At 38.5% G+C, this 26167-nt stretch overlaps 1 protein-coding gene across 2 annotated transcripts in view; it reads left to right on the top strand.

The window, feature by feature from the left end:
* The first annotated feature begins 387 nt into the window (after positions 1-387).
* LOC126090669 (uncharacterized) overlaps positions 388-26167 on the top strand; it is a 144954-nt gene continuing 119174 nt past the window's right edge. The window contains exons 1-2 of one of the 2 annotated variants that reach the window (XM_049907004.1): positions 388-478; positions 676-752. In XM_049907004.1, the coding sequence (XP_049762961.1) occupies positions 714-752 (39 nt within the window). In that variant the 5' untranslated portion in view covers positions 388-478; positions 676-713. Of the gene's footprint in view, positions 479-600; positions 753-26167 lie in introns of those variants that run through there. The other variant, XR_007521262.1, reaches the window with a different exon arrangement.

Below are 26167 nucleotides of genomic sequence, written 5' to 3'. Positions count from 1 at the left end.
TATAATACATCCATCTACGTCGACTTACCTTGAAGCTTCTAATTTCACAGTGCAGCTCGGAAATAGTTAAGTTTATTTCGAAACTCGTTTGTTTTACTTTTCGAATTCGTTAAATCGAAATGTTGCACGCGCCGTGAAATACGGGGATGTATTTTATAATGTGTGGGTTATTACACAAAAGACAGACATTCGAATAAAACGACGCGTAGTGCCAAATACAACAAACAGAATTTTATAATAAACAAAACATAACCCACACACATTCGCTTCCGCAGGGAAACGTCAGTCGTCACTCCTCCGTGAACGGAAATAAAGACATACGAATAACAAATCCAAAGATCTTCGCCCAACACTCAACTCTGCCAACCGACCGACCAGAGCGTTTGGCGAATGTTGGGACTTTGTGTTTACTTACATACGTGTGTTACATGAACCTATACAACGTTAGGTTAAACTGTACGCCAGTGAATAAGTTCCCGTGGGTATACAGATAAATTTAATTTTTCTTTAGAGAACTGCTAAAGAATACCTTGACTTGTCCTCGTATTGATTGTACAATCGATTTAAAAGTTTAATATCTTTCCTTCGCTTTGACTTTAGGGATTTTTCGAAATGGAGTTGTTGAGTGTAGGTGACTTTATGCCGGTTTTAAGGAATTACGTTTTGTCATTATAGATACACACATTTTCACGTTGTAATTACTGCTGCCGAAAATGGATGGATTGCAGGAACCAATATGCGCAGGTTGCGAGGTGAGTCAGTTAAAACATGAAGCTTTAGGTTATATGCGTGCAAGTCACGGAGAAAATGTACACAAGCTTGTCACCATAGAGATATGATTATTTTGTGTACAGAAATACTATTATAACAAAGAAACTAGAACGTTTATAACCTCGTGTTGTTCTTTGTTATTAAAAGAATAGCGATTTGCTTTTTGTAATTGATATTGTATGAAGTAAATTAAAAAAAGTAACTTCAAGTATTTCTGAAGTCGTTAGGTAGTGCGTGTTGTAATTCTTGTGATCTTTGTGTGTGCACATATACCCAATTAAGCCAGAATGTTGTACTTTTCGCGTGAGCAACAATGTTATCTAATTTTAGTGTTGACACATAGTAAGTACTTTTTTAGGTTGAGGGCTTATTAGTTTCTGTTGTTATCTTCATTAGATTTGAAACAATTTAATGTAGTGCTTTCATCAACACATCTGGCATACGGGTTTTTAGTGGCAGATGATATTTTTTTCCTGTGCCACGAAATGCTTATAAATGGAAGGTATTATGTTGATGTTAGAGCCAAAATTGCCACATATTTCCTCGCCAATCATCATGAACGTTCACTTCAGAGGTGATTTTTCTATTGATGCTATGCTTCAACAAGCAATAGGCACATAACAAAGCTTAAGAGAAACAATCTCAAACATTTACACTGTGGTGTTGATTTGATTTGCTTATTTATCCAGAAGTCATCTCTCAGTGGTCCAGCGTTTGTCAACACAATACAATGAAAATAAATAGCTCAGAATACACACACACACACACACACACACACACACACACACACACAATTTATGATTATGCTCTTATGTTGACTGGACAGGCCCTTGATGAAGGATCCATCCTAGCATTTGCCCAACATCATTTGGGACAACCTAAATCAGGATGACTGGAAAGAATAAACTCCATCCACCTGAATATAATGACAGTGTTTTAACAACTCAACTGCCTTATTTAGTTGGGCCGTATTGTACAATGTTTTTTTGTTTACAAGCAGTATTGTGCAGATACGGAACTGTCATAGAGTTCAACAGGAGCCATTATTAATAAATTAACTTCAAATATATAACATAGCTTTAAACATTTATCACTGCACAAACTGAGGACCCCCGCTTGTAACTTCCTGACCATGAACATGCTATTATACCCCTTGCACTGATACCAGTCTGTTCAAAACAGTGACGCCGGGCCCGTAAACATGCAACTATACCCCATTCATGTCTTGGAAATACGAAAGCGTCCGATCCCGCCCGTCTGCTTTGACCCATGACGTCACAAATATGGCGGAAACGACCATAAACCATGATTCCAATATGGCGCATATAAAGTCGGTACGGACACATTATGAGGACGAAAATACATCGAAAAACACACAAACTTTCCACAAAAAGCCTAATGACACTAACGGGACAAGCGCGGGAAATGTGTTTTTGGGTGGGGGGGGGGGCAAACTAAATATAAACAAATTTAGACACCCGCCCCCGTACAAAACCACACAAAACGAAAAAACCGACATCACAAAACTCCTCAAATCCCCACTAAACACAATATCATTTGGAATCGGACACTTCCCTTGACCTATATAGCTCAACAGCAGCTCCCGATCCCATAAATTAGGATCAAACACTTCCCTTGGCCTATATAGCTCAAAAAAATCTCCCGATACCAATATCAAGATACACAGCCACACATTGGGATCGAACACTTCCCTTAACCTGCGCACTTAATTTTATCTGTCATATCCATTCCTGAACAAAAACAACAACCGATTAATTTTACTAAAATTACCACACGATGTACAGCGAACAACACTAAATTAACCTTCACACAAAATCGTTAACTCACTGAAGCGAATTCCACTACAAATACAGCCGACACTAACAATTCTGGATAATGAGCAAAAGCAAACTGAGCCCATTACAGTACACAAACGAAAACCCTGAACATACCGCCAGAGAGCACAACAAACCACAACACGACGACTCTACAAACACGCCACTCTCAGAAACCAAACTCCGCGCCGTCTTGACGTCACACACGACAACACCCTTATGTCATGGTCAAAGCCGATGTGTGGGATCGGACGCTTCTGTCGACCCCATGTCTTCCCTGTAGTTGTCCTAAAAAATAGTCAGCATTCCTCCATAAGGAGATACTGATCTCTGGAAAATGACAAGACATTACTATCATGTATTGTGGACCTTGGCACATGATTTCTTGTGTAAGCATTACATTATGATCGTTTATTATAATGTGACAGTTTGTTGTAGTTGACCCTTTTATTATAAATACTGATTCCTCCAAGCAATATTTCATTGTGTAGTTTGCATTACGTATTAAGAACATTTTAGTTACATTTTTAAAGAACTTTAGTGTAGCAGCTATATTCATCTCCTAGGACAGTTTATTATACAGTTCTATTTTCTAATGGAAAATGTTAATATGAGCTTTTTGTTGCCATTTCCTTGGTATGTGTAAGTTGAAATAGACCCTTGTTCTATTATTACATGTGCAACTATTAGTGAAATAGATACTTCATAAAATTTTCTCTGATTTTCATGATGAATTGGTAGATGTACTCATTTGGTGCACTAAGGATAACCATTTTTAAAAAGTTCCTTACAGAGAGTCTGACTTTCTTTACAGAGAGTCTGACTACTATTTCTAGTTAATATATTTATGGCCCTTTTCTGCAGTTTAAAAATTGTGTCCATGTTTTGTCTCTGATCCTCAGAAAAGAATCCTGTAACTAAGAGTAGAGTGTTCATAGCATGATCTGTCACTACAGGACATTGGCTGTTGCAGATGGATGCTAGAACACTAAGAGCATAAGATGCTGGAGACATTCTTTTTGACAGTAGCTTTTTTGTGTGTTCCTTCCATGTAAATGACACTCAGTACTCATTCCTAGAGACATTGTGTTTGTTACACAATGTATATAACTGTCAGCTATGCTTAACGCGACAATTATTTTCTCTTGTTTAAGCGCATACTGTTTTCTTGATGTTCGTGTTAATTTATTATGTACTGCTCAGTTGGTCTCAAGAGGAATATTGGATACTACTTGTAGGCTTTGACCAATGGTCTTATGTTAGTGGTTGTCATGATGTCACCTTTTTGTGTGTATTTTCATAGTTTGAGTGTTAGTGGATGAAGCGAAGAAACTTAATAGTGGTGAAAGACTGATGTGTAGCTTAGACCGAGGACTAGGTTAGACTGGAAGGTAACTTGTTGGGAGCTGGCAAAGCCAACAAATGTGAAAGCAGAAAAACCTGGTTGTGCTGACAGACTGATCTGTAGTGTACACATGTGGAAACAGTGCGACTCACATCACATTACTACGTTGTTACAACATTTGTCGCATGTTTCCTACGCCGCTGGTCAAAGCTGATGCCAGTATCAAATATTCCTCCTCATTCCCCAATGGAAAATATCCTCGAGGGTTTCATTTGCTTTATCTAATAGGAGTGGTATGACTGACTAAGGTGCTGCTGTCATCAGTGAAGAGAACTTTTCCTTCACGTCGTATACTGTCCTGAAAGACATTAGACTGATATATATTCAGGAAAATTAGACCCAATATGCTAACCTTATGGACAGCTATTTTTATATGTTTCTTGTCTGACAATTATTTACTAAAATTTATTGTCGGCACATGTGAACTATCTCCAAACTTTAACATTGTTTTCTCAGTGAGACTGGAACCAATCATTCGCTGTTCTCCTTACATCTAGCGTTCAAAGCTCCGTTAGTAGTTTTTTTATAGCTTACAGTGTCAAAAGCCTGTAGCAAATTTAAGAATGACTGTAACACAGCCATCCTTGTTAAGAGCTTCCAGTAACACTTGCCATTACCTCTGTAATTGCCGATATTGTACTCGTGGGGCGGGGGGGGGGGGGGGATCACCATCGTTGTGCTTGCTCTGTAAGTCATTGTCGGTGCAACATGTGTGTTACGAATATTTTTTTTTGCAGTACCAGAGGAATGGTCATTTATCTGTGTATCGTATGTATACACATACCCAAAATTGTTGTTAATACACATGTTTAATTGTGGCATACAAAGCCAGGTACGTGTTGCTATTATTTGTTTCGTATGATTAGTATGTTATGGTGACATATTTGTTGTTTTCATTGGCAATATACATTGTTCACAGATGATGTTGGTTTGTCGTTGCATTAACACATTTTAGACACAGCATCAACAGTAACTTACAGTAATGGTTGTTAGCTTTGACCCGTGATGTAACCATTTTATGTGTAATGGTTGTGTGGTGTATTTAAACTGGATCGTTTGTTAAGAGAGCATTTTGGTTTATGTGGTGGTGCTCTCCAGTGTTGAATGTTGATGGTTTTTAAATTGTTTTTGAGTGTTGCTAGTGAGTCATTGGATGGGTGAAGTGCTATTACTAGGATTTGTATTAGAATTGTGTGTTTGTTGTTATGTTAGTGAATTTTTTTAATGTGTGTGGTTATTGGCTACAGATTTGTTTTCAACCTTGGAATTATTAGTTCGATGGTATGTTCATACCAGCAGGTCATTGTATACCGCAATGGAGTACCTAAAAGTAGGCCCCCAAGGCTTGAAATGCATTGTGCATTGATATAAAATTGTGACAGAAGGTGATTGTTCTTTCTACTTTCTTCGTTTGGGTCATCTAAGGACCATGCACCAGTTTCAATGCTTCCTTCTTTGTTATTCTTTCTTTTTCCTCCAGTATTCTTTCGTCTTTTCACTATGTATTCTTTTTCTCTCCTAAGACCATTTTGACCCTGTCTTCTTATCCCTCTTGCTGTGGAATCCTTCCATTTTTAACACTTTCCCCTCAAAACTCTCTCTTTCTGTTGTGTCTTTTTCACTTATATTGTTTCTTTCCAAATCTTTCCTAACTTCTTGTATCCAGGCTATTGTTGACTTCTTGTCCCAAGGATATTTGAAAATCTGTTTGGTTAACCTGTTGCTGTTCATTCTGTATAAGTGTCCAAAAATTAGCAGTCACCTAGTTCGTAGTGTTTCATTTATGTTTTCTATGTTGCGATAAAATTCTTCATTGCTTCTTAATTTCCATACCTCTGTATTTGTTGGTGGTCCAAGTATTTTTCGAATGATTTTTCTTTCTAGGACTTCAAGTTTGTGTAATTTGTAGTTCTTTAGTTTACTTTCTTTATTGTAGCATGTGTGTACATGTGTTTATCTACATAATTGTGTGTTCTTTGTATATCGAAATTGATGTTAGTGTAATTTTTTTATGATTTATTGTGTATTGTTGTTAGTCAAAAGTAATAATGATTATTGTCATTAATGGGTATCGTGGAGTTCGTTCTATCTATTTTACTTACGTTAAGCTTTTGATAACAGCTACATAAGCAATTTGTGGTTAATTGGTATTGTGGAATTTTTCTGAGCTGTTACTGAGTCAAAGTTTTCGAAACTGGATTTTTGGAGCTACATGTCATATTATGGAATTCATTTGAGCTAGGTCTAATGAAATTACCAGTAACGGTTGTTGATTTTCATGGTATTGCAGACTTGGTTTGAGCTATGTAGGTGAACAGAAATTACCATCTTGGTTTTTGGAGCAGTGTGTGGTGCCATGGTATCGTGGACTTTGTTGGAGCTGTGTAGGTCAACTGAAATTATCGATTTTGACTTTTGGAGCTATGTCTGATTCCATGGTAGTGTGGGCTGTTTTTTGAGCTATGTATGTCAACTGGAATTTCCGATACCATTGTTTTGCACATTAATTTGTTTTCTGGTATCTTATTGTTGGTGAATTCAATTGCTGGATTTTTGTGAAAGCTTTTGGTTTGGTGTGTCTTTTAAGTATTAGGAATGTCATGTATTTCTTTTTCTCTCCACCTAACTCACCCCCCCCCCCCCCCAAATACCTTACTAGTGCCATGTCCTTTTTTCCAATTAAATATATTTTTTTATTATTTTTGTATATTGGCATCTTTAATGTCTGACATCATGGTTGACTTGTTATATAAAGACTAAATGGTGATATCTGCCATCTTGCTGATGTCAAAGCTTGATGGACAGTGTCAGACTATATGTGAATGTAGGCTATCCCAGCATAAACTTTTGGTGAAACGATCTCAGGTTTCCAGTCAGATGGCAATGTAACAGCGATGTGGTATTTTAATGCACCCAGCTCGAAACCTGAGAGCTGTTCACCAACAATATTGGCCATTTCAGTAATACTAAACACATAAGTTTTTAATTTCATTCAATGCAGTCATTGTGAAGTAGCTTTCACGTACGACTGTTCACTTACCTATGTGAGAATGAAATAGAAAACAGAAGTCACACTGTAATCGTACTGACCCTGCTACCCTGAATTATTGGTTTTATTTTGTGCAGTATGCTTCCTTTCCGCACTTTACTAGTTGGCACATTTTTTACCTAAGATATTTTTATATGTTTATCAAGGAAAAAAGTATATACGCCTATGCTACTATATAAAAAGAAGTCTTTGTTTAGCATAGTTACCAAAAACTCAACATACATGATTGATTTACTTCACTTTTTTACACGATTCTCTAATGAAGATTTGGACGAATATAGGGTATATATTTTTTTAACTATATATGTAAACTAAACTCGGTCCGAACAGGCCTTGGAAGGCCCAATGGTATCGACCCGCTGCCGTGTCATCCTCAGCCCACAGATGTCACTGGATGCAGATGTGGAGGGGCGTGTGGTCAGCACACTGCTCTCCTGGCCGTATGTCAGTTTATGAGACTGGAGCCACTACTTTGCAATCAAGTAGCTCCTCAGTTTTGCCTCACAGGGGCTCTGTGCATCCCTTGCCAAACAGCACTCTGCAGACTGGATGGTCACCCATCCAAGTGCTGTCCCAGCCCAACAGCACTTAACTTCGGTGATCTGATGGGAACGGGTGTTACCACTGCAGCAAGGCCGTTGGCTTAAATATACATGTAGTATGTAAATATACAGTGTCATGAGGAGGACAGATTGCAACTCGCCATTTAGTGGAGGTGTTGAGTCACAGACAGGCACAACAAATAGGCTGCCAATGAGTAATCTTTTGGGCAGAGTGCCTTCATCTGAAATAGTAGGTGTGTGCACCCCCACCCCCCCAACAAACACACACACACACTCTTTCTTCGATTTTTACGTGTTACTCTATTGAACATTCAGACAGACATAGCTATACATGTTTTTAATACATATAGGTGTAATGCGTAATGGATGAAATTGTTATCAGAAATCTCGAAAAGTTCTTGAGTGATTTGTTTCAAATTTTTGCACAGTTCACTAATGAACAGTCAAATGCATATGAGTCACATATTTTTTTAAACCACAGTGGACAAATTTTCTGTTAAAACTGATAGGTGAAAAAGAAAACGATGTGTTGCGAAAATCTGTGGTTTCAATTTCTCTCTTACATGCCCTCCTATGATAGGAGGACGTGTAAGCCAATGCGCAAATTATTTCTGCCATATAATTCTTTCACTTTATATGTATCCGACAAAAGCTGTACACAAACAATGTATGGTTTTGCTTTCTTTATCACTGGCAGTGTTACAGAAAACAGGAAATGTAAATTGGAGGTGGAGGCGGTAGAAAGAAAAGGAAAGGGAAGACACTAATGATATCAGCTGAGTGATGAGTGCAGTTGTATGCCAGACTGAGACTCGAACCTGGGATCTCCTGCTTACTAGGCAGTTGCGTTAACCACTGCACAATCTAGAGATAGTGTTTATCACAAATGCACGGACGATCTGGGCACGTTTCCTGGCTGACTCACACTCCCACCACCCAGTGCCACCTGTCCACAGTCCCTTTCCATGTCCTCCATGACCGCTAATTTTAGTTTCCCACTGGAAGTCGAATGTAAATATGCCTCCCTACTAAAGGTTGTGGATTCATTGCTCTTTGAGGCAAATTAATTGTATGAATGCATGGTGTCATGTCTGAAAGAAGTGATACCATGCATTCATATAACTGATTCGCCTCAGTGCGCAGTGAATCAACAATCTTTAGTCCAGATGCACATTTATGTGGGACCTCTAGTGGGAATCTAAAATTAATGAGCATGGAGGACGTGGAGGGGGACTGTGGATAGGTGGCATTAGGTGAGAATATGGCTAGGCCAGGGAATGTGCCGTAATCTTTCACAAATTTGAGATAAACAATGTGTCTGGATGTCACAGTGGTTAATGCAAGTGTCTAGTAAGCAGGAGATTCCAGACTGAAGTCCTGGTCCGGCACACATTTTCACTTATCACCGCTAATTCCACATGAAGTTCTGATACAGCTGATATCAATGGCCCCTTCTGTTTCCTTTCCGGTCTGCCCCCTCCACCTTAAATTTACATATGTACCACAGCTGTGGATTCCAAGTGGTGTCTGTTTGCCTGGCACCCCTTATTTGGAGAAAAGAGCGTATTTTACTTTATTTCTAGTTTTGCTATTTCACATATATGAAGTGAATGTATCAGCACTGCAGTATGTACACAGTAAGGAGTGAGCGGTAGGTTCCCATGCTGGCTGCTAGAGGCGGTTGGCCATCTGGCACTTTCAGAGCCATTGGGATGAGGTGCCAATGCAGAAATCGCTCATGTCGTCAACAGCAAGATATGTAGGGAATGTACATTTATTCTGGCACGAATGGAGTAATTGTAAGTAATAAATGTTTGCTAACAAGAGTTGCTTTTTGCCACTCAGACATTAGGAGGAGTCTACAGGTCATAAATACTTTGTTTCAGTGATTTTACAGTGCCAGGAAGTGTTGATATGAATAAATAAATGAGTAACTTTGGTATAACTGAAGATGTACGATCATATACGAACTAGACAGGTTTGACATACGATGCTAGCATGTCCCACCTCCTGCCTTAGTTAAGTTTTACTTCAGGCTGTTTACAGGAAACAGGAGGAGAACTTGTAAGGTGGCTCCTTAACATCAGCAAGAATTGTTTCTGTGATAATTGTTTAAATATAATATGATTTCTAAATAATTTGAGACAAAGTAGTGAAAATCACATTTATAATACCACTTTCACTGCTCACTAACACACGAGGGCCAAGAAAATCACCTGTTCCTTCTAATTCCTTAGCTGCCAACTTCTACAACTTGGAAATAAATTTCCTCATGTGATAATGAGGTGTCATTTGGTCATCTTTGTTCTTGCCCCTGGCTCACTGGCTTTTTGCTGTCCATCACCGTCATGATACTGGCTGGGAAAGCTCAAACTCATTTGAAGCTTTTGCATGGTCACGTGATAGTGCACAACTGGTTTGTTTGTACTGGTAGCACCCCAGTTACTCAACACGTATTTGTTTTACTCGTGCGTTGTCATGAAAAATCATGCTTTGTCGCAAATTTATGAACTCGGTGGACATTAGACTTTTTGGAAATAAAAATGGACATTAGACTTTTTGGAAATAAAAAAATGTTATTCTATGTGACCTGTAATGTATGTTAAAAAATAAAGAAATCTTTGCAGATTGAAAATTTCTACTCATACACCCATTCTAAGAAAGGTGACATAATCAGTTCAACCTTTATCAGCAAATTTATCTGGCAACCTGTTTCTTATAAATTACTTTCCAATGCCTAATCAAACATAGTAGGAAAAAATTTCAGTCACGAAGTAGGTTAATACTGGGAAGATTTCAGAAAAGGGAGGTCATTTCTTAAATAAATCTTTTATCTCCATAGTATTCTGAGAATAACAATCGCAGGAAGAAAGTACTCAGTTGTGTTAGTTGATTTCATAAAAACATAAGACTTGACTGATAGATGTACTTCAAAACTTGGAATGTATACAAAAATTATATTCATTACTTATTTCCAACAACCAAATTTCATAGAAGACTTTTAAGCCACTTGAGAATCTAACATGTCAGACATGAGATGGAATTATAAAATGGTTAAGAGTTCCTGGTATCACTGACATAAGTAGCATACATCACAATATTTTTATCATTTTGTTGTCGTTGCTGAAGTGAAGAAAAGATGGTAAAGTCGGAGGGATTGTTTTTGGATAGAAAGGAAGAATGTAGTGATAGTACATCTGGATCAGGTATGAAAACATCTAAACAGTGGCCTTTCTTCAATCAGATGGTCTTTATGATGGACACCATCAATCCAAGCAGCACCAAGGCAGCATTAATTATGAAATGCAAAGCAGTACTTCCGACAGTAAAGATGTAAGGAATAGGTTGACTAGAGTGAAACCTGTTGCAGTGAAGAGCAGTTTACCAGTAATGGAGATCTTTTACTTGTGAATGATATTCAGATACTGTTGTGCAGTATAAAAATACACTTGCCATCACAAGGGTGGGTTCTTTGGTTTGCTATGGGAGGAGATTGAGGGGAACTTCAATGTATAAAATATTAGTTTACTTCCTTACAATATAGATACGAAGATTTACGTAACTCTGTACATTCCATTATCACCAGAATGTTCTAAGTATTTATAACTGTCTCTGATTATTATAGTATCACTTGATACTGACAAATTTACTTGAAAAATAACTCTCATAGTGTTTGTAAGACATTTAAAAAGGTGGGAATTTTAAGAGATGGGACCTGGATAATGAAACAACTGGAGGTTGTAGAGAGTTTCAGAGAGAGCAGTAGGGAACAATGGACAAGAACAGGAGAAAGAAATAAAGTAGAAGAAGGATGGGTAGCTTTGAGAGATGAAATAGTGAAGGCAGCAGAGGATCAAGTAGGTGAAAAGATGAGGGCTAGTAGAAATCCTTGGGTAACAGAAGAGATATTGAATTTAATTGATGAAAGGAGAAAATATAAAATGCAGTAAATGAAGCAGGCAAAAAGGAATACAAACGTCTCAAACATGAGATTGACAGGAAGTGCAAAATGGATAAGCAGGGATGGCTAAAGGACAAATGTAAGAATGTAGAGGCATATGACACTAGAGGTGGCATAGATACTGCCTACAGGAAAATTAGAGAGACCTTTGGAGGAAAGAGAACCACTTGTATGAACATAAAGAGCTCAGATGGAAAACCAGTTGTAAGCAAAGAAGGTAAAGGTGGAAGAAGTATATAGAGGATCTATTCAAGGGCGGTGTGCTTGATGGCAATATTATGGAAATGAGAGAGAATGTAGATCAAGATGAAATGGGAGATATGATACTGCATGAAGAGTTTGACAGAGCACTGAAAGACCTAAGTCAAAACGAGGTCATGGGAGTAGACAACATCTCATTAGAACTACTGATAGCCTTGGGAGAGCCAGCTCTGGCAAACTCTACCATCTGGTGAGCAAGATGTATGAGACAGGCAAAATAACCTCAGACGTCAAGAATATAATTATTCCAATCCCAAAGAAAGCAAGTGTTGACAGATGAGAAAATTACCCCCCCCCCTCCCTCTCCCCCAAAACTCCACACTGTCATTGTGTAGGGCGAATGCACATGATGACAGTGTGGGAGGGGGGGGGGGTTTGGGAGGACTGAATGATAATGAGTCTGTGCTCACAACCATGTTTTTCTCAGAAAACTGTATAGGAGACTTCATATTACAGCTGAAATTTTGTCTGATGTGGCAGAAGATTCAACAATGTTCAATGTCTATGACCATGTAGCATTACTGCTGGCGACTTGTCATCACATGGCAAGGAGCAGGAGGAGGACAGAAAAATCTTCAAAACTTGCTGCTGTGTGTGGGAGGCATGGATTTCTGCGTGTCACTGATGAACGTTCAAGCGAACCGTTCAGCTTCACTGTTGGACTGGGGGTGAAAAGGTGAAAATATCACATGATGTATGCTATTGGTAACAAAAAAACTGTCGGAAATCGGGTGACCTGAATTGTCCAATGTTCGAGACAATGACCTCCAGAAGACCTTCGAAACAAAAAATAGTAGAAAAAGCTGATACCAAATTTGCAGTAGTTGTGGATGTCATGGTGACATATGAGGAAACTTTTAGTTTCTATCACAAACCAACAACGCGTGTTCCAGAATGGACCTACAAAATTCATATGACTGCATTGCCATACTTCGGACAGATGTGGCCACCCAAAAGAGCGTCGCAGTGGAGCTGACTGATGGTTCACAGAAATTTGTAATGACCTGTCATTTGCTCAATCTGAGCATCCATTCCCTGCCAAGGATGATGAGGTTTGATGGGTTGCTTCATGTGAAGTACCCTCCAGTAATGATGTAATAAAGACGAACTGTTCTGCCAAAAGGAATGAGGAATCACAACATGCAAATTTTCTTTCTTTGTATGCATCAGCTGGACACCTGATTGCACAGGTTGCGCACGACAATACGAAAAATTGCCACTCTGCCACTGGGTGTGGAGTGTCTTTTGAGCTGTATGGCCACCCATGTTGCACGTAAGTAGTGGAGCAAAGTTTTTAATGCACAACCTTTTTACAAATTAATTAATTATATATTTAAACATTTTGTGAGATAATAATTGAAGATTTTACAATTGAAGATTTTACATTATATAATGTAAACTTCTAAAACATTTAGGTGCGTTAAAAACGTGCCAAGTGTGCTCAGCCTACCCACTTACTGCTGATCACAACCTGAAACACAGGCAATGCCTAATATGTGAGAGAAAAGTTTGAAGTGCTTGTGCAGCAATAATGTTCAGAAGCTAAATCATGAGAAATTATCAGAGATTGAAAAAACAAGCTGCAAAGAGTGAAGATAGTTGTTATCAATTTTTGATGAGTATGTTGCCACTTCTGTGCGAGGTTCATCTGCATGAAAACTATTGACTGTCCTTATAACGGAGCAAGAGCAAGAGATCTTCTTTCAGTAACATTCATCTGAAACTTTCGAGATACATTACTTTTGAATGACTTCTTTTGTAAACATTTTGTTTGAGATTGTTGTATATGTAATATCAATGAATAAATCACTTACTTTGAAGTAATATGCAGTTCCAGATGGATATTGTGATTTTAAATTACAGTTCATTTTAAATAATGTGTTTGCTCAAACTGATGGTGCTGATGTATAGTTTAAGCTGTAAACAAGTGTGGATACCTGTATTGCTACTTCAGGACTTATCACTAACGAAATATGTGAGAAATTACGTCTCTCACAGCATAAGCAAAACCACATGATGCATGTTGGAAAAAGCATTTGCTGGTTTATCAGGCAGTTGGAGTCATAAATTATCATCACACCAACAGCTCTAAAAGGAGAGAAGCTCCAGCTGGACCTTAAACTCATTTTAAAATGCAGCTGGCACAGTTAATTGGAGAGAATGAACTCAGCATATTTAACTGTGAAACGTCTCCGTAGCTATTCCCTGCAGTCCTCCTGTCACTCAAATAATTGATTTTACTGGATCATCAAATGCTCTGCAATATTGTGACCAGGGAAATTTTCCAGTGACTTTCCTACCTTCAGAGAAATATATGAGAAGGCAGGAGTTTGTTTCAGTGTAGACAACTTGTAAGCTCATTCTTATTTGTACAGTGTTGACAATTGCAATGTAATTACTGTAATATTTACAGGGAAAGAATGTTTTAATAAGAGGGAAGTTTTATAAATAACACACAGGTTGGTATTATTGTGGGTTGTTTGATGCAACAACAATGAAGATTACGTTAGATGTAGTTGTAAACTTGACGAAGAAGCACGTGCTGTGTACTCTAACATAAAATTGCCGAGAGGTACAGATGACCCTGCAGGGGTCTCTGGCACTGTGACTGTTGAAGACCAGAAGTTGTACATAAAGATCTACATGTTATGCGGCAAAACGCTACAGAAGTCCACACTGTGTTAAGTGAACTTTGTGGTGAGTTTACAATGGGCCATTGTACAGTTTCACATTGGATTAACCATTTGTGATGGTCATATGAACATTGACGATAATGGAAGACCCGGAATGGCAAAAATGTCAACCGAAGAACCAAGTGTGAAACTTGGGACAGATGCTCTTAAAGAAGATTGCAGTGCGACATGTAAGGCACTCTCTGAAGCCATGGGAATTCAAAAATGGTTCAAATGGCTCTGAGCACTATGGGACTTAACATCTGAGGTCATCAGTCCCCTAGAACTTAGAACTACTTAAACCTAACTAAACGAAGGACATCAGACACATCCATGCCCGAGGCAGGATTCGAACCTGCGACCGTAGCAGTCGCGCGGTTCCAGACTGGAGCGCCTAGAACCGCTTGGCCACCGGGGCCAGCTCGCCATGGGAATTACTCCAACATCAGTATTCTATATCCTGACAAATGATTTGAAAAAGGAAAATACTTCTGTGGGATGGGTCCCACACTGTTTGACTACTGAAGAGAAGCAGAAACACCTGGTCATTGTAACATTGCTCAAACAAAGATTTGTCGTGAAGGTCAAGTTTTCTTGGGTCAAATTGTCGCTATTGATAAGACACAAATTAAAGACTTTGAAACAAAGTTGAAAACACAGTCCAATGAATAGAGAACAATCAGATTCTCCAAGTCCAAAAAAATTTTAACCCACTCAATTGAAGCTGAAGCAAATGATGATTTTTGCTTATGATCACCAAGGAGTCGTCATGACAGAGTCCCCTGTGGAACAACTGTGATAGCGGTGTTTTTTCATAAGTTCATCCAAAACCTGCACAGAAAAATGCACAAAGCCCAAAAACTGTGTGAATACAGATGAGAAGTGTCGCCACATCTTTTCTATTGCCCAGGCATGAGGCCACCAGACTTCGACTTTGTTCCTGAAGTTGGAAAAAAATTATGCATGGGCATCGTTATCTTTATCTGGAAGAGCTTTTCTACCACCATTACCCGAGACAGTTGATGGATAAACAGAAGTGGTGTCCTGAATGGAACAATTGAGCTTCCGAGACATTGGGTTCAGCATAGAGAAGCAGGGAGACTATACTGAATGACTGTAATAGGTATTGGAAAAATGAATGTTTCAGCAAGAAAAATTGGTGTGCATTATTTATGAACTAACCCTTGTATGTTCAGTTTTCCTTGCTTAATGAAAAAGTAAGTGACTAATGTTGAAGTTATTAACTGTTGCTTCCGCCAAAGTTTGGTGAATAAAAAATTAAATAAAGCAAGTAAAACACTGTTCATAGGGATTCCCAGTACCTGGTTGAATTTCAAAATATTGGCTCATCACTTGTCCACGACCCAACCGCCGCATCCGTCACATTTAATCCTAAACTAAGGCAGTCAGTCACAAATTTAATAAAATTGCAGGCAGGAATTTGCGGTGAAATAAATTTCGTTTCTCACTTTTCACAGAATGAATTTATGCCAAAAAATCAAATGAAATACCCTTTCATACTATTCACAAGTTACAATAATATTTGTCAGTGCAAGAACCTAAGTCGACCAGCATGTGTTCGCTTAACGTGTAGCAAAGCCACAAACATTATTCAGAGTGCTTTAGCACACTTCTAAGTTGATGTTCTGTAAAGGCAAACCAACAATATTTTCAATTGCTGATCAGTATCAAAACTGCAGACAGTTCTTATATGTTTAGACGAAGTCGTCTAACCTAATATTATTCAGAATCCAAATGCTGAACAATGTTTCAAACTTTTTTTTGACCAAAATATTTAAAGTCCAACCATCAGTTCAGTCAACGTGAATTTCTTCTAAGTATGACCAAGCAGAAATTCTTTCCGAGTTGCTTGTGATCGTCACAGGTGAAACTTGTACAAATATCAACGAAATACTTAGAAAATATTTCAGTTACACACATGAAGCAACTTCCAGCTGCAATATGACATCTCTGCACACGAACTCCGCTCCGTCTAAGCACCAGAACCTAAGTGTGTTCTGAGGTAATGGTTGCTGATAATCTTAGGCTCACACTGGACGTGAGCCAAATTCAAGTATCCCCAACTTTGGAAAACATACATAGATTATAAGTTCAGTTCATCATTTTGATTTGCAGCTTGTTGTGTTGGCTGTGTTTGCAGTTAAAATTGTTGGATGTGAGGTCTTCCAGTTACACAAAATGCCATTTTTTTCTTAGTACCCAAACATGTTTCAGCACCACTGTGCCATCATCAGTGGGTTTTCATTCTTATTTATTCTACACTGTGAACATTTTCGTTAAATGATTATGAAATTATGTGCATCTTTAGTTCAAACGACAGATCGTTTCTTTTTGTAAATGCCTTTACATTTGGTGTGCATGAATCTTCTGGGTCACTTGTGTGTTAATTACTACAGGTAGCTTGTCACCGGGCAACCAAACGATGATGATGAGAAAGTTTTTTGCTGGGAGTTAACCTATCTTCTAGAATGTAATTTAGTTTGTCGCGATGTTTATAGGCGCGAAAATTTGCCACTCGGTGTACAGAACAGTAGCTAAAGTGCGGGAGAACTTCTGTTTGAAGCACAATCGACTGGTTTTTAGCAGTTAAGGTGCAGTAAACATTAATGATAGGTTGTGTTAATCTGCCTATATGTTGTTGCTTAGTGATTAAACAGTTGTGGGAGAGGATAAGAAGAGGCAGAACAGTTTCGATATGAAACTTCCTGGCAGATTAAAACTGTGTGCCGGACCGAGACTCAAACTCAGGACCTTAGCCAAGTTTCATATCAGTGCACACTCCGCTGCAGAGTGAAAATCTCATTATGGAAACATCCCTCAGGCTGTGGCTAAGCCATGTCTCCACAATATCCTTTCTTTCAGGAGTGCTAGTTGTGCAAGGTTCGCAGGAGAGCTTCTGTAAAGTTTGGAAGGTAGGAGACGAGGTACTGGCAGAAGTAAAGCTGTGGGGACGGGGTGTGAGTCGTGCTTGGGTAGCTCAGTTGGTAGAGCACTTGCCCGCATAGGGCGAAGGTCCTCAGTTTGAGTCTCGGTCCGGCACACAGTTTTAATCTGCCAGGAAGTTTCATATAGTAAACTGTTCTGCCTCTTCTTATCCTCTCCCACAACTGTTTAATCACTAAGCAACAGCATATAGACAGATTAACACAACCTATCATTAATCTGCCAGGAAGTTTCATATCAGTGCACACTCCGCTGCAGAGTGAAAATCTCATTCTGGAGTTTACGATATGTTTTTACAAAATTGTGTTGTGGAACAATGGCCACATCACAAAATACATCTGTCAACTTCCATTGCACACAAATGTCTTGCAATAACATGCTGAAATTTTGAGATATATATCATTATGGTCTACTTATGCAGTGTTTGAAATTTGGCTTGGATATCACTTGTCCCTTTTGTGCTACCACACTTAGAAAATCCATGTTTTTAAGGTAATTTTTCAAATTGTTGTGTGCATGTAACTATGTTTGTGTGACTGATATGGGCAAGATGAGTTCTGTGTGTGTTTAGGCCACATTCAGCTTAACACACACACAAAAAAAAGAAAGAAAATTACCCTTTTTGAGTGAATTATATTTGGCATAGAGGGCACCTACAATATGTACCTTTTAACGTATTACATTTTTTTAATCACATTTTGGCATTTTTTATTTTCCCTCATCAGAAATATGAATGTTGGTGTGACCTGTGCAACTTTCCAGTATTTGGGTACAGACATTTCGTCGAGCTCCACACTTAACACTCATATAGAGTGTTAAGTGTGGAGCTATTGCATCAGCATACTCTGAACCTAATTGAAATACTGTCTGGACTGGAAGACTTGCTTTTATCAAGTGATGTAAGTTTCTTCTCTATACTGAGGATATCTACTTCTAAGTTACTCATGTTGGCAGCTGTTCTTGATTTGAATTCTGGAATATTTACTTCATTTTCTTTGGTGAAGTAATTTCGGAAAGCTGTGTTTAGTAACTCTGCTTTAGCAGCACTGTCATCAGTAGTATTTCCATTGCTATTGGACAGGAAAGGCATTGGCTTCGCCTTGCCACTAGAATACTTTACATATGACCAGAGCCTCTTTGGATTTTCTGCCAGGTTTGAGACAAAGTTTTGTTGTGGAAAGTATTATAAGCATCTTATATTGAAGTCCCCACTAAATTTCGAGCTTCTGTAAAAGATTGCCAATCTTGGGGGTTTTGATTTTGTTTAAATTTGGCATGGTTTTTTCGTTTTTTCTTCTACAGAGTTCTGACCTGTTTCTTGTACCATGGGGGATCAGGTCTGTCTTTTGTTAATTTATTTGGTATAAATCTCTCAATTGCTGTTCATACTATTTCCTTGAATTCAAGCCACATCTGTTCTACTCTTACATTGTTAATTTGGAAGATTTGGTGTACTCTTACATTGTTAATTTGGAAGGAATGGAGATTCTCTCACAGGAAGGAATAAAGCAATTTTTTTTTATTTTTTTTTTATTTTTATAGATCTATTTTTCGTGGATTTGGGAGATATGGTATTCAGTCTCGCTACGACAACCCTATCCACTTTGATGCTCGTTATTAGCTCAGGATTATTTGTTGCTAAGAGGTCAAGTGTGTTTCCACGTACGTTGACTGTTCAAATGGGCTCTTGAACTAATTGCTAGAAATAATTTTCATGGAATGCATTTAGTGCAATTTCAGATGGTGTTTTATGCATATTTCCGTATTTAAACGTGTATCTTTGCCAACGTATCAATGGTAAATTGAAGTCACCACCCATCTCATTTTATGAGTCTGGTAATTTAAGGGAGTTGGGAGGTTGGCGAAAGGATCCAATTATTATTCTGTTGCGATTGCCAGAAATGTCTTCGACCCATGCTAACTAGAAAGGGATTATCTACTTCAATGTTGGTACAAAACAAACTTCTTGTAACAGCAGCAAACACGCCACTGCCAAATGTATCCAACCTATCCTTCTGAACACCTTTATGCTCTTCACAAAAATTTCGTCTGAATTTATCTCGAGCTTCAGCCAGCTTTCAGTGCCTATAATGTTTTGAGCACAAGTGCTTTCTATCAGCACTTGGGGCTGTGTTACTTTCTGAACACAGCTACAACAATTTACAACTGCTATAACAATGGCTCCTAGATCTATGTTCTTCCTGTGTTCGACCAGCACCATTGTGTTGTGCTTGCAGCATATAGATTATCTTACGCTACAGTTCGTAACTTGCCTTAACCTTGGTTTACCTTACTATGGGTCATAAGGTTCTAAGTTAAGTCTGATTAAATCATTCTTTTTCATTTGACCAGTGATCAGCATTTTTGAGGAACTTCTTTTGCTTTATTTGAATTTTAATACTGACATTTGTTTTGTATCTTATGCTTCTGTATGAATGTGATAATTGTTAGAACAGAGAGGTCCACTTTAATTTGTATTTTTTTTTTTTCATATTTTATCCACATTTGCCTCAAAATGGTAAAGGTGCTGATAATTGTGCTGACAAGCATTCTGATCATGATTATAAGTCATCACTATCTTACTGTTGTTTTATACACAATAGTCATTAAATTGGTTGACTACAAATTTATTACTTTGAAAATTAGTCAGAAATTGTACTTTTTCATCATAATTTTTGTACTTTTTTTTAATTCTCTGTCATAAAAATATTGATAAGTGATCTTGTGAATTAAAGGTGTTAGCAGACAAGGGAAACAGTTTTAAAAAGAAATTAAAATCAGTTGTACATGATATTTCCGCTATTCAGTAGATGATAATGTGAATGAATAGTATGCGTTTGTATATTTCTGCTATTCTGTAGATGAATATGTGAATGAATAGTATCTGTTTGTATTGGGTGAGAGCTCTGTTGTAGATTAAGAATAAAGTAAATGTCCAGTGATATGAAGATTCCTTTTTGCTACCAAAGTTTAAGTTATAGGTGAGAGAGTGTAACGTAATAGTTTCATAAACATAACACTGATTAATATTTTCACCCAAATATAAATTTCAAGTGACCTATGCATTTTATATAACATAGTTTGAACTGCAGATACAAAAATAAAAAAGGAGAACAACTACATGATAAAAGCATCTAATTACCAGATGCCAAAACTCCATTGGCCAGTGACGAAGGGGGGGGGGGGGATGTATACAGGATGTGTCTCCTAAGAGACATCAGATGCATTTTCTCTGGTGTTTCAGCAGATATTTCCAATTTCGGATTTGCATTGTGTAGCTGGAGTCAGTGCAAACAAATAGCACTCACCACGTCTTCCATGTGACGCAGGTCAGTCTAGCGTGATATTTGTTTTAATGATATGTATTAACAGGGAAACTGAAACACAGTGACTAACCAGTACTCCACCCGCGGCAGCACCGCCCTGGCTGCTACTGCCAAGCATGCAATTCTACTGAGTTGCTGCTGAATTTGCTGTTTATTCTTCATGTTTTACTGTTCTGTTAATACATATTGACAAATCAGATATTGCACTAGACTATTTAGGACTGCTCTATTGAAAGACCACATAACATTTGGGTTTAAAAATAATTTTGTTTGTAACTAGAAATAAACCGACACTTTCCATTGACACTAGGTGTCACATGCAACTTATTATGAGCAGTATTTGTTTGGATTCCCTACATTTGAACACCGCAAAAATGGAATTGCAGATATTTGCCAAAACTCCAGAGAAAATGAGCCTGGCAACTCTTAGGAGAGATACTCTCTCTCTCTCTCTCTCTCTCTCTCTCTCTCTCTCTCTCTTGTGTGTGTGTGTGTGTGTGTGTGTGTGTGTGTGTGTGTGTGTGTGTGTGTGTGTGTGAGAGAGAGAGAGAGAGAGAGAGAGAGAGAGAGAGAGAGAGAGAGAGGGGGGGGGGGGAGTGACTTCTCTAGACTTCACGTGTGTAATTGATTTTTACTCATCTGCTGGTTTACTTCCTTTTACAATGTGCTTCTTACTCCAAAGGATGGAACTGTTACAGCTCATTTAATTTAAAAATCATCCCAAATAAAGAAATATTGTTGCCCTCATGTGACTGGTGTTTTTGAAAAATTGGTATGAGAGAGTATATAATTCAAGAGGGATGACATAATTTTTCCAGATTTTTTGATTAAAACTGCCGTCAGGAGACAGTTTTGAAATATGGGTCATTTTCACACACTGGCTTCAGTAGTAGAGGTGGGTTAAAAGTTTTTAATCACTGTAATTTCTTTATTTATGAATAAATTTTATTCAATTTGGTGTCATTGGAAAGATAAAAGGATCAACTCTGATATAAAATTATCAAAACACTGGCATTGCAGATACAAATATTTACAAATCTGTAATGAGAATAATTTCTAGAGGGTTTTTCACCAGAATTACAAATTTTGCCATCTTAATTTTTTTTGTCATAATGCCAGTTATCATACTTTTCAACATAAAAAACATGAGGGTAGTTTTTCTGCAGACCTTTCATCACTGAAGTAAATAACATAACATTGGATGTGTGATACTTGTTCCAGTATGTAGTTGAGAGTGGTTTTCTGGAAAACGTAGAAGTGTTTGTATCATCCTGCAAATAATCACTTTCACAGCATAGTGGCATTTTTTTAATACAGTCGTCTGTTTCCTGTTACACAACACAAGGATTGAAGGTGACTGGGAAAGTTCTGCCCGTGAAATCTTTGTGCAGCATCGTGGAGCAAACATGTGTAATTTCCATGCAAAATCCACTATAATGATGCATGAAGCATCAGGGAGTGATCCCTTGCTTGATTTTAAGTAGTGACTCTGAGATTTTGACATGTAAAGATGTGTCTAGTTTTGAGGTTTGTGTACATGATATTCAACAAATTCATCAACTGTCTTCATTAATTAGGTCGGTCAGTCTGGATCCATTGCTTGAAAATAACATTTATTGAATATTGTAAGGATTCCAGCTCCAGTAAAAAAAAATTCGCAGTTCATATTCTGCAGGACCCAGAGAACAGTGACGTAGCATGCGCTCTTCATTTCCGTGATTGCAAACAAGTTGCTTTAGAAATTCAGTGTGTGGTTCTTTTACAAATGCAGCATGCACCAGTATTGTTGATAAATAGGTAGACATTGTACAGTCAATGGCTATTTGCAGTAACACATTCTTCTGGGCAAAGTTCACAAAACCTTGTAAAACAAATTTTATCAGTGGGATATTTTTCTTTGAAACCTAAATAGGTATCTTTCAGATTATACAAAATGAATCTTTTTGTCTTGTACATTTTTTTGCCACTTTCAGAAGGGACAGATAGTCTTTTTTATTAGCAGAAGTTCGTTCTGTTTCCCACTATCAGCTTGCTTTTGTTTACCCCATACTTTTGATGCAACTTCCGCTAAATTTCTCTTGAAGTTTTGTTTGCACTAAACAATTACAGTCTTTGCATTCAGGACTGCCATGTTGTTCAGACTACATTTTCCACTGGAACATGTAGCACTTCTGGTGCTGTTTAGTGGAATTTCAATGTTACGGCATGAGACTTGGATCAAATGTATTTTGGACTACTGTCTTCTGTCCTTTTGATAAACATAGATCATCAAAGTAATTCATGACTTCCACAAAGTTTTTCAAGAGCTGTAGATGGATTTGGTGTATATTCTGTATCTTCAACTTCTCATTCATACATCCTTGGCAAGCTGCGCACTGTAATGGAGGAGATAAAATGGTCTTACAGAATGTCATACAAAGCTTGGTATGTGAGATACATCCAAGACTTTTATAATTTCTTACAGTGATTAAAGAAACAACTTCTCAGGATTTCTTGGCAGTCTTTTTACTATGTTTTTTAAAAGGATCAAAGGATAGCCTTTGTTGAGAAGAATAAACATTGTCAGTATTTTCACATGTACCTCTTACCTTCAGTAATTCAGTACCAGCTTGATTCAGAGTTGACATGTCTGTCAAATCAGTCTCTTCGCTATTACTCCTTTTCTTCTTCTAACACAACTATGCCGACCCACAACCTCTACATCTACATCCATACTCCGCAAGCCACCTGACGGTGTGTGGCAGAGGGTACCTTGAGTACCTCTATCAGTTCTCCCTTCTATTCCAGTCTCGTATTGTTCGTGGAAAGAAGGATTGTCGGTATGCCTCTGTGTGGGCTCTAATCTCTCTGATTTTATCCTCATGGTCTCTTCGCGAGATATACGTAGGAGGGAGCAGTATACTGCTTGACTCTTCGGTGAAGGTATGTTCTTGAAACTTTGACAAAAGCCCGTACCGAGCTACTGAGCGTCTCTCCTGCAGAGTCTTCCACTGGAGTTTATCTATCATCTCCGTAACGCTTTCGCGATTACTAAATGATCCTGTAACGAAGCGCGCTGCTCTCCGTTGGATCTTCTCTATATCTTCTATCAACCCTATCTGGTATGGATCCCACACTGCTGAGCAGTATTCAAGCAGTGGGCGAACAAGCATACTGTAACCTACTTCCTTTGTTTTCGGATTGCATTTCCTTAGGATTCTTCCAATGAATCTCAGTCTGGCATCTGCTTTACCGACGATCAACATTATATGATCATTCCATTTTAAATCACTCCTAATGCGTACTCCCAGATAAATTATGATATTAACTGCTTCCAGTTGCTGACCTGCTATTTTGTAGCTAAATGATAAAGGATCTATCTTTCTGTGTATTCGCAGCACATTACACTTGTCTACATTGAGATTCAATTGCCATTCCCTGCACCATGCGTCAATTCGCTGCAGATCCTCCTGCATTTCAGTACAATTTTCCATTGTTACAACCTCTCGATACACCACAGCATCATCTGCAAAAAGCCTCAGTGAACTTCCGATGTCATCCACCAGGTCATTTATGTATATTGTGAATAGCAACGGTCCTATGACACTCCCCTGCGGCACACCTGAAATCACTCTTACTTCGGAGGACTTCTCGCCATTGAGAATGACATGCTGCCTCCTGTTATCTAGGAACTCCTCAATCCAATCACACAATTGGTCTGATAGTCCATATGCTCTTACTTTGTTCATTAAACGACTGTGGGGAACTGTATCAAACGCCTTGCGGAAGTCAAGAAACACGGCATCTACCTGTGAACCCGTGTCTATGGCCCTCTCTCTCGTGGACGAATAGCGCGAGCTGGGTTTCACATGACTGTCTTTTTCGAAACCCATGCTGATTCCTACAGAGTATATTTCTAGTCTCCAGAAAAGTCATTATACTCGAACACAACACGTGTTCCAAAATTCTACAACTGATCGACGTTAGAGATATAGGTCTATAGTTCTGCACATCTGTTCGACGTCCCTTCTTGAAAACGGGGATGACCTGTGCCCTTTCCAATCCTTTGGAACGCTACGCTCTTCTAGAGACCTACAGTACACCGCTGCAAGAAGGGGGGGCAAGTTCCTTCGCATACTCTGTGTAAAATTGAACTGGTATCCCATCAGGTCCAGAGGCTTTTCCTCTTTTGAGCGATTTTAATTGTTTCTCTATCCCTCTGTCGTCTATTTCGATATCTACCATTTTGTCATCTGTGCGACAATCTAGAGAAGGAACTACAGTGCAATCTTCCTCTGCGAAACAACTTTGGAAAAAGACATTTAGTATTTCGGCCTTTAGTCTGTCATCCTCTGTTTCAGTAGCATTTTGGTCACAGAGTGTCTGGACATTTTGTTTTGATCCACCTACCGCTTTGACACAAGACCAAAATTTCTTAGGATTTTCTGCCAAGTCAGTACATAGAACTTTACTTTCGAATTCATTGAACGCCTCTCGCATAGCCCTCCTCACACTACATTTCGCTTCGCGTAATTTTTGTTTGTCTGCAAGGCTTTGGCTATGTTTATGTTTGCTGTGAAGTTCCCTTTGCTTCCGCAGCAGTTTTCTAACTCTGTTGTTGTACCACGGTGGCTCTTTTCCATCTCTTATGATCTTGCTTGGCACATTCTCATCTAACGCATTATGTACGACGGTTTTGAACTTTGTCCACTGATCCTCAACACTGTCTGTACTTGAGACAAAACTTTTGTGTTGAGCCAACAGGTACTCTGAAATCTGCTTTTTGTCACTTTTTCTAAACAGAAAAATCTTCCTACCCTTTTTAATATTCCTATTTACGGCTGAAATCATCGATGCCGTAACCACTTTATGATCGCTGATTCCCTGTTCTGCGTTAACTTTTTCAAATAGTTCGGGTCTGTTTGTCACCAGAAGGTCTAATATGTTATCGCCACGAGTCGGTTCTCTGTTTAACTGCTCAAGGTAGTTTTCAGATAAAGCACTTAAAAAAATTTCACTGGATTCTTTGTCCCTGCCACCCGTTATGAACGTCTGAGTCTCCCAGTCTATATCCGGCAAATTAAAATCTCCACCCAGAACTATAACTTGGTGGGGAAATCTACTCGAAATATTTTCCAAATGATCCTTCAGGTGCTCAGCCACAACAGCTGCTGAGCCAGGGGGCCTATAGAGACATCCAATTACCATGTCTGAGCCTGCTTTAACCGTGACCTTCACCCAAATCATTTCACATTTCGGATCTCCGTCAATTTCATTTGATACTATTGCACTTCTTATCGCTATAAACCCGCCTCCCCCTTCACTGTCCAGCCTGTCTGTGCGGTATGCATTCCAATCTGAGTTTAGGATTTCATTACTGT

This window comes from Schistocerca cancellata, chromosome 1, assembly GCF_023864275.1.
Source record: "Schistocerca cancellata isolate TAMUIC-IGC-003103 chromosome 1, iqSchCanc2.1, whole genome shotgun sequence".
Lineage (NCBI taxonomy): Eukaryota > Metazoa > Arthropoda > Insecta > Orthoptera > Acrididae > Schistocerca > Schistocerca cancellata.
This window is presented reverse-complemented; position numbering and strand designations above follow the sequence as displayed.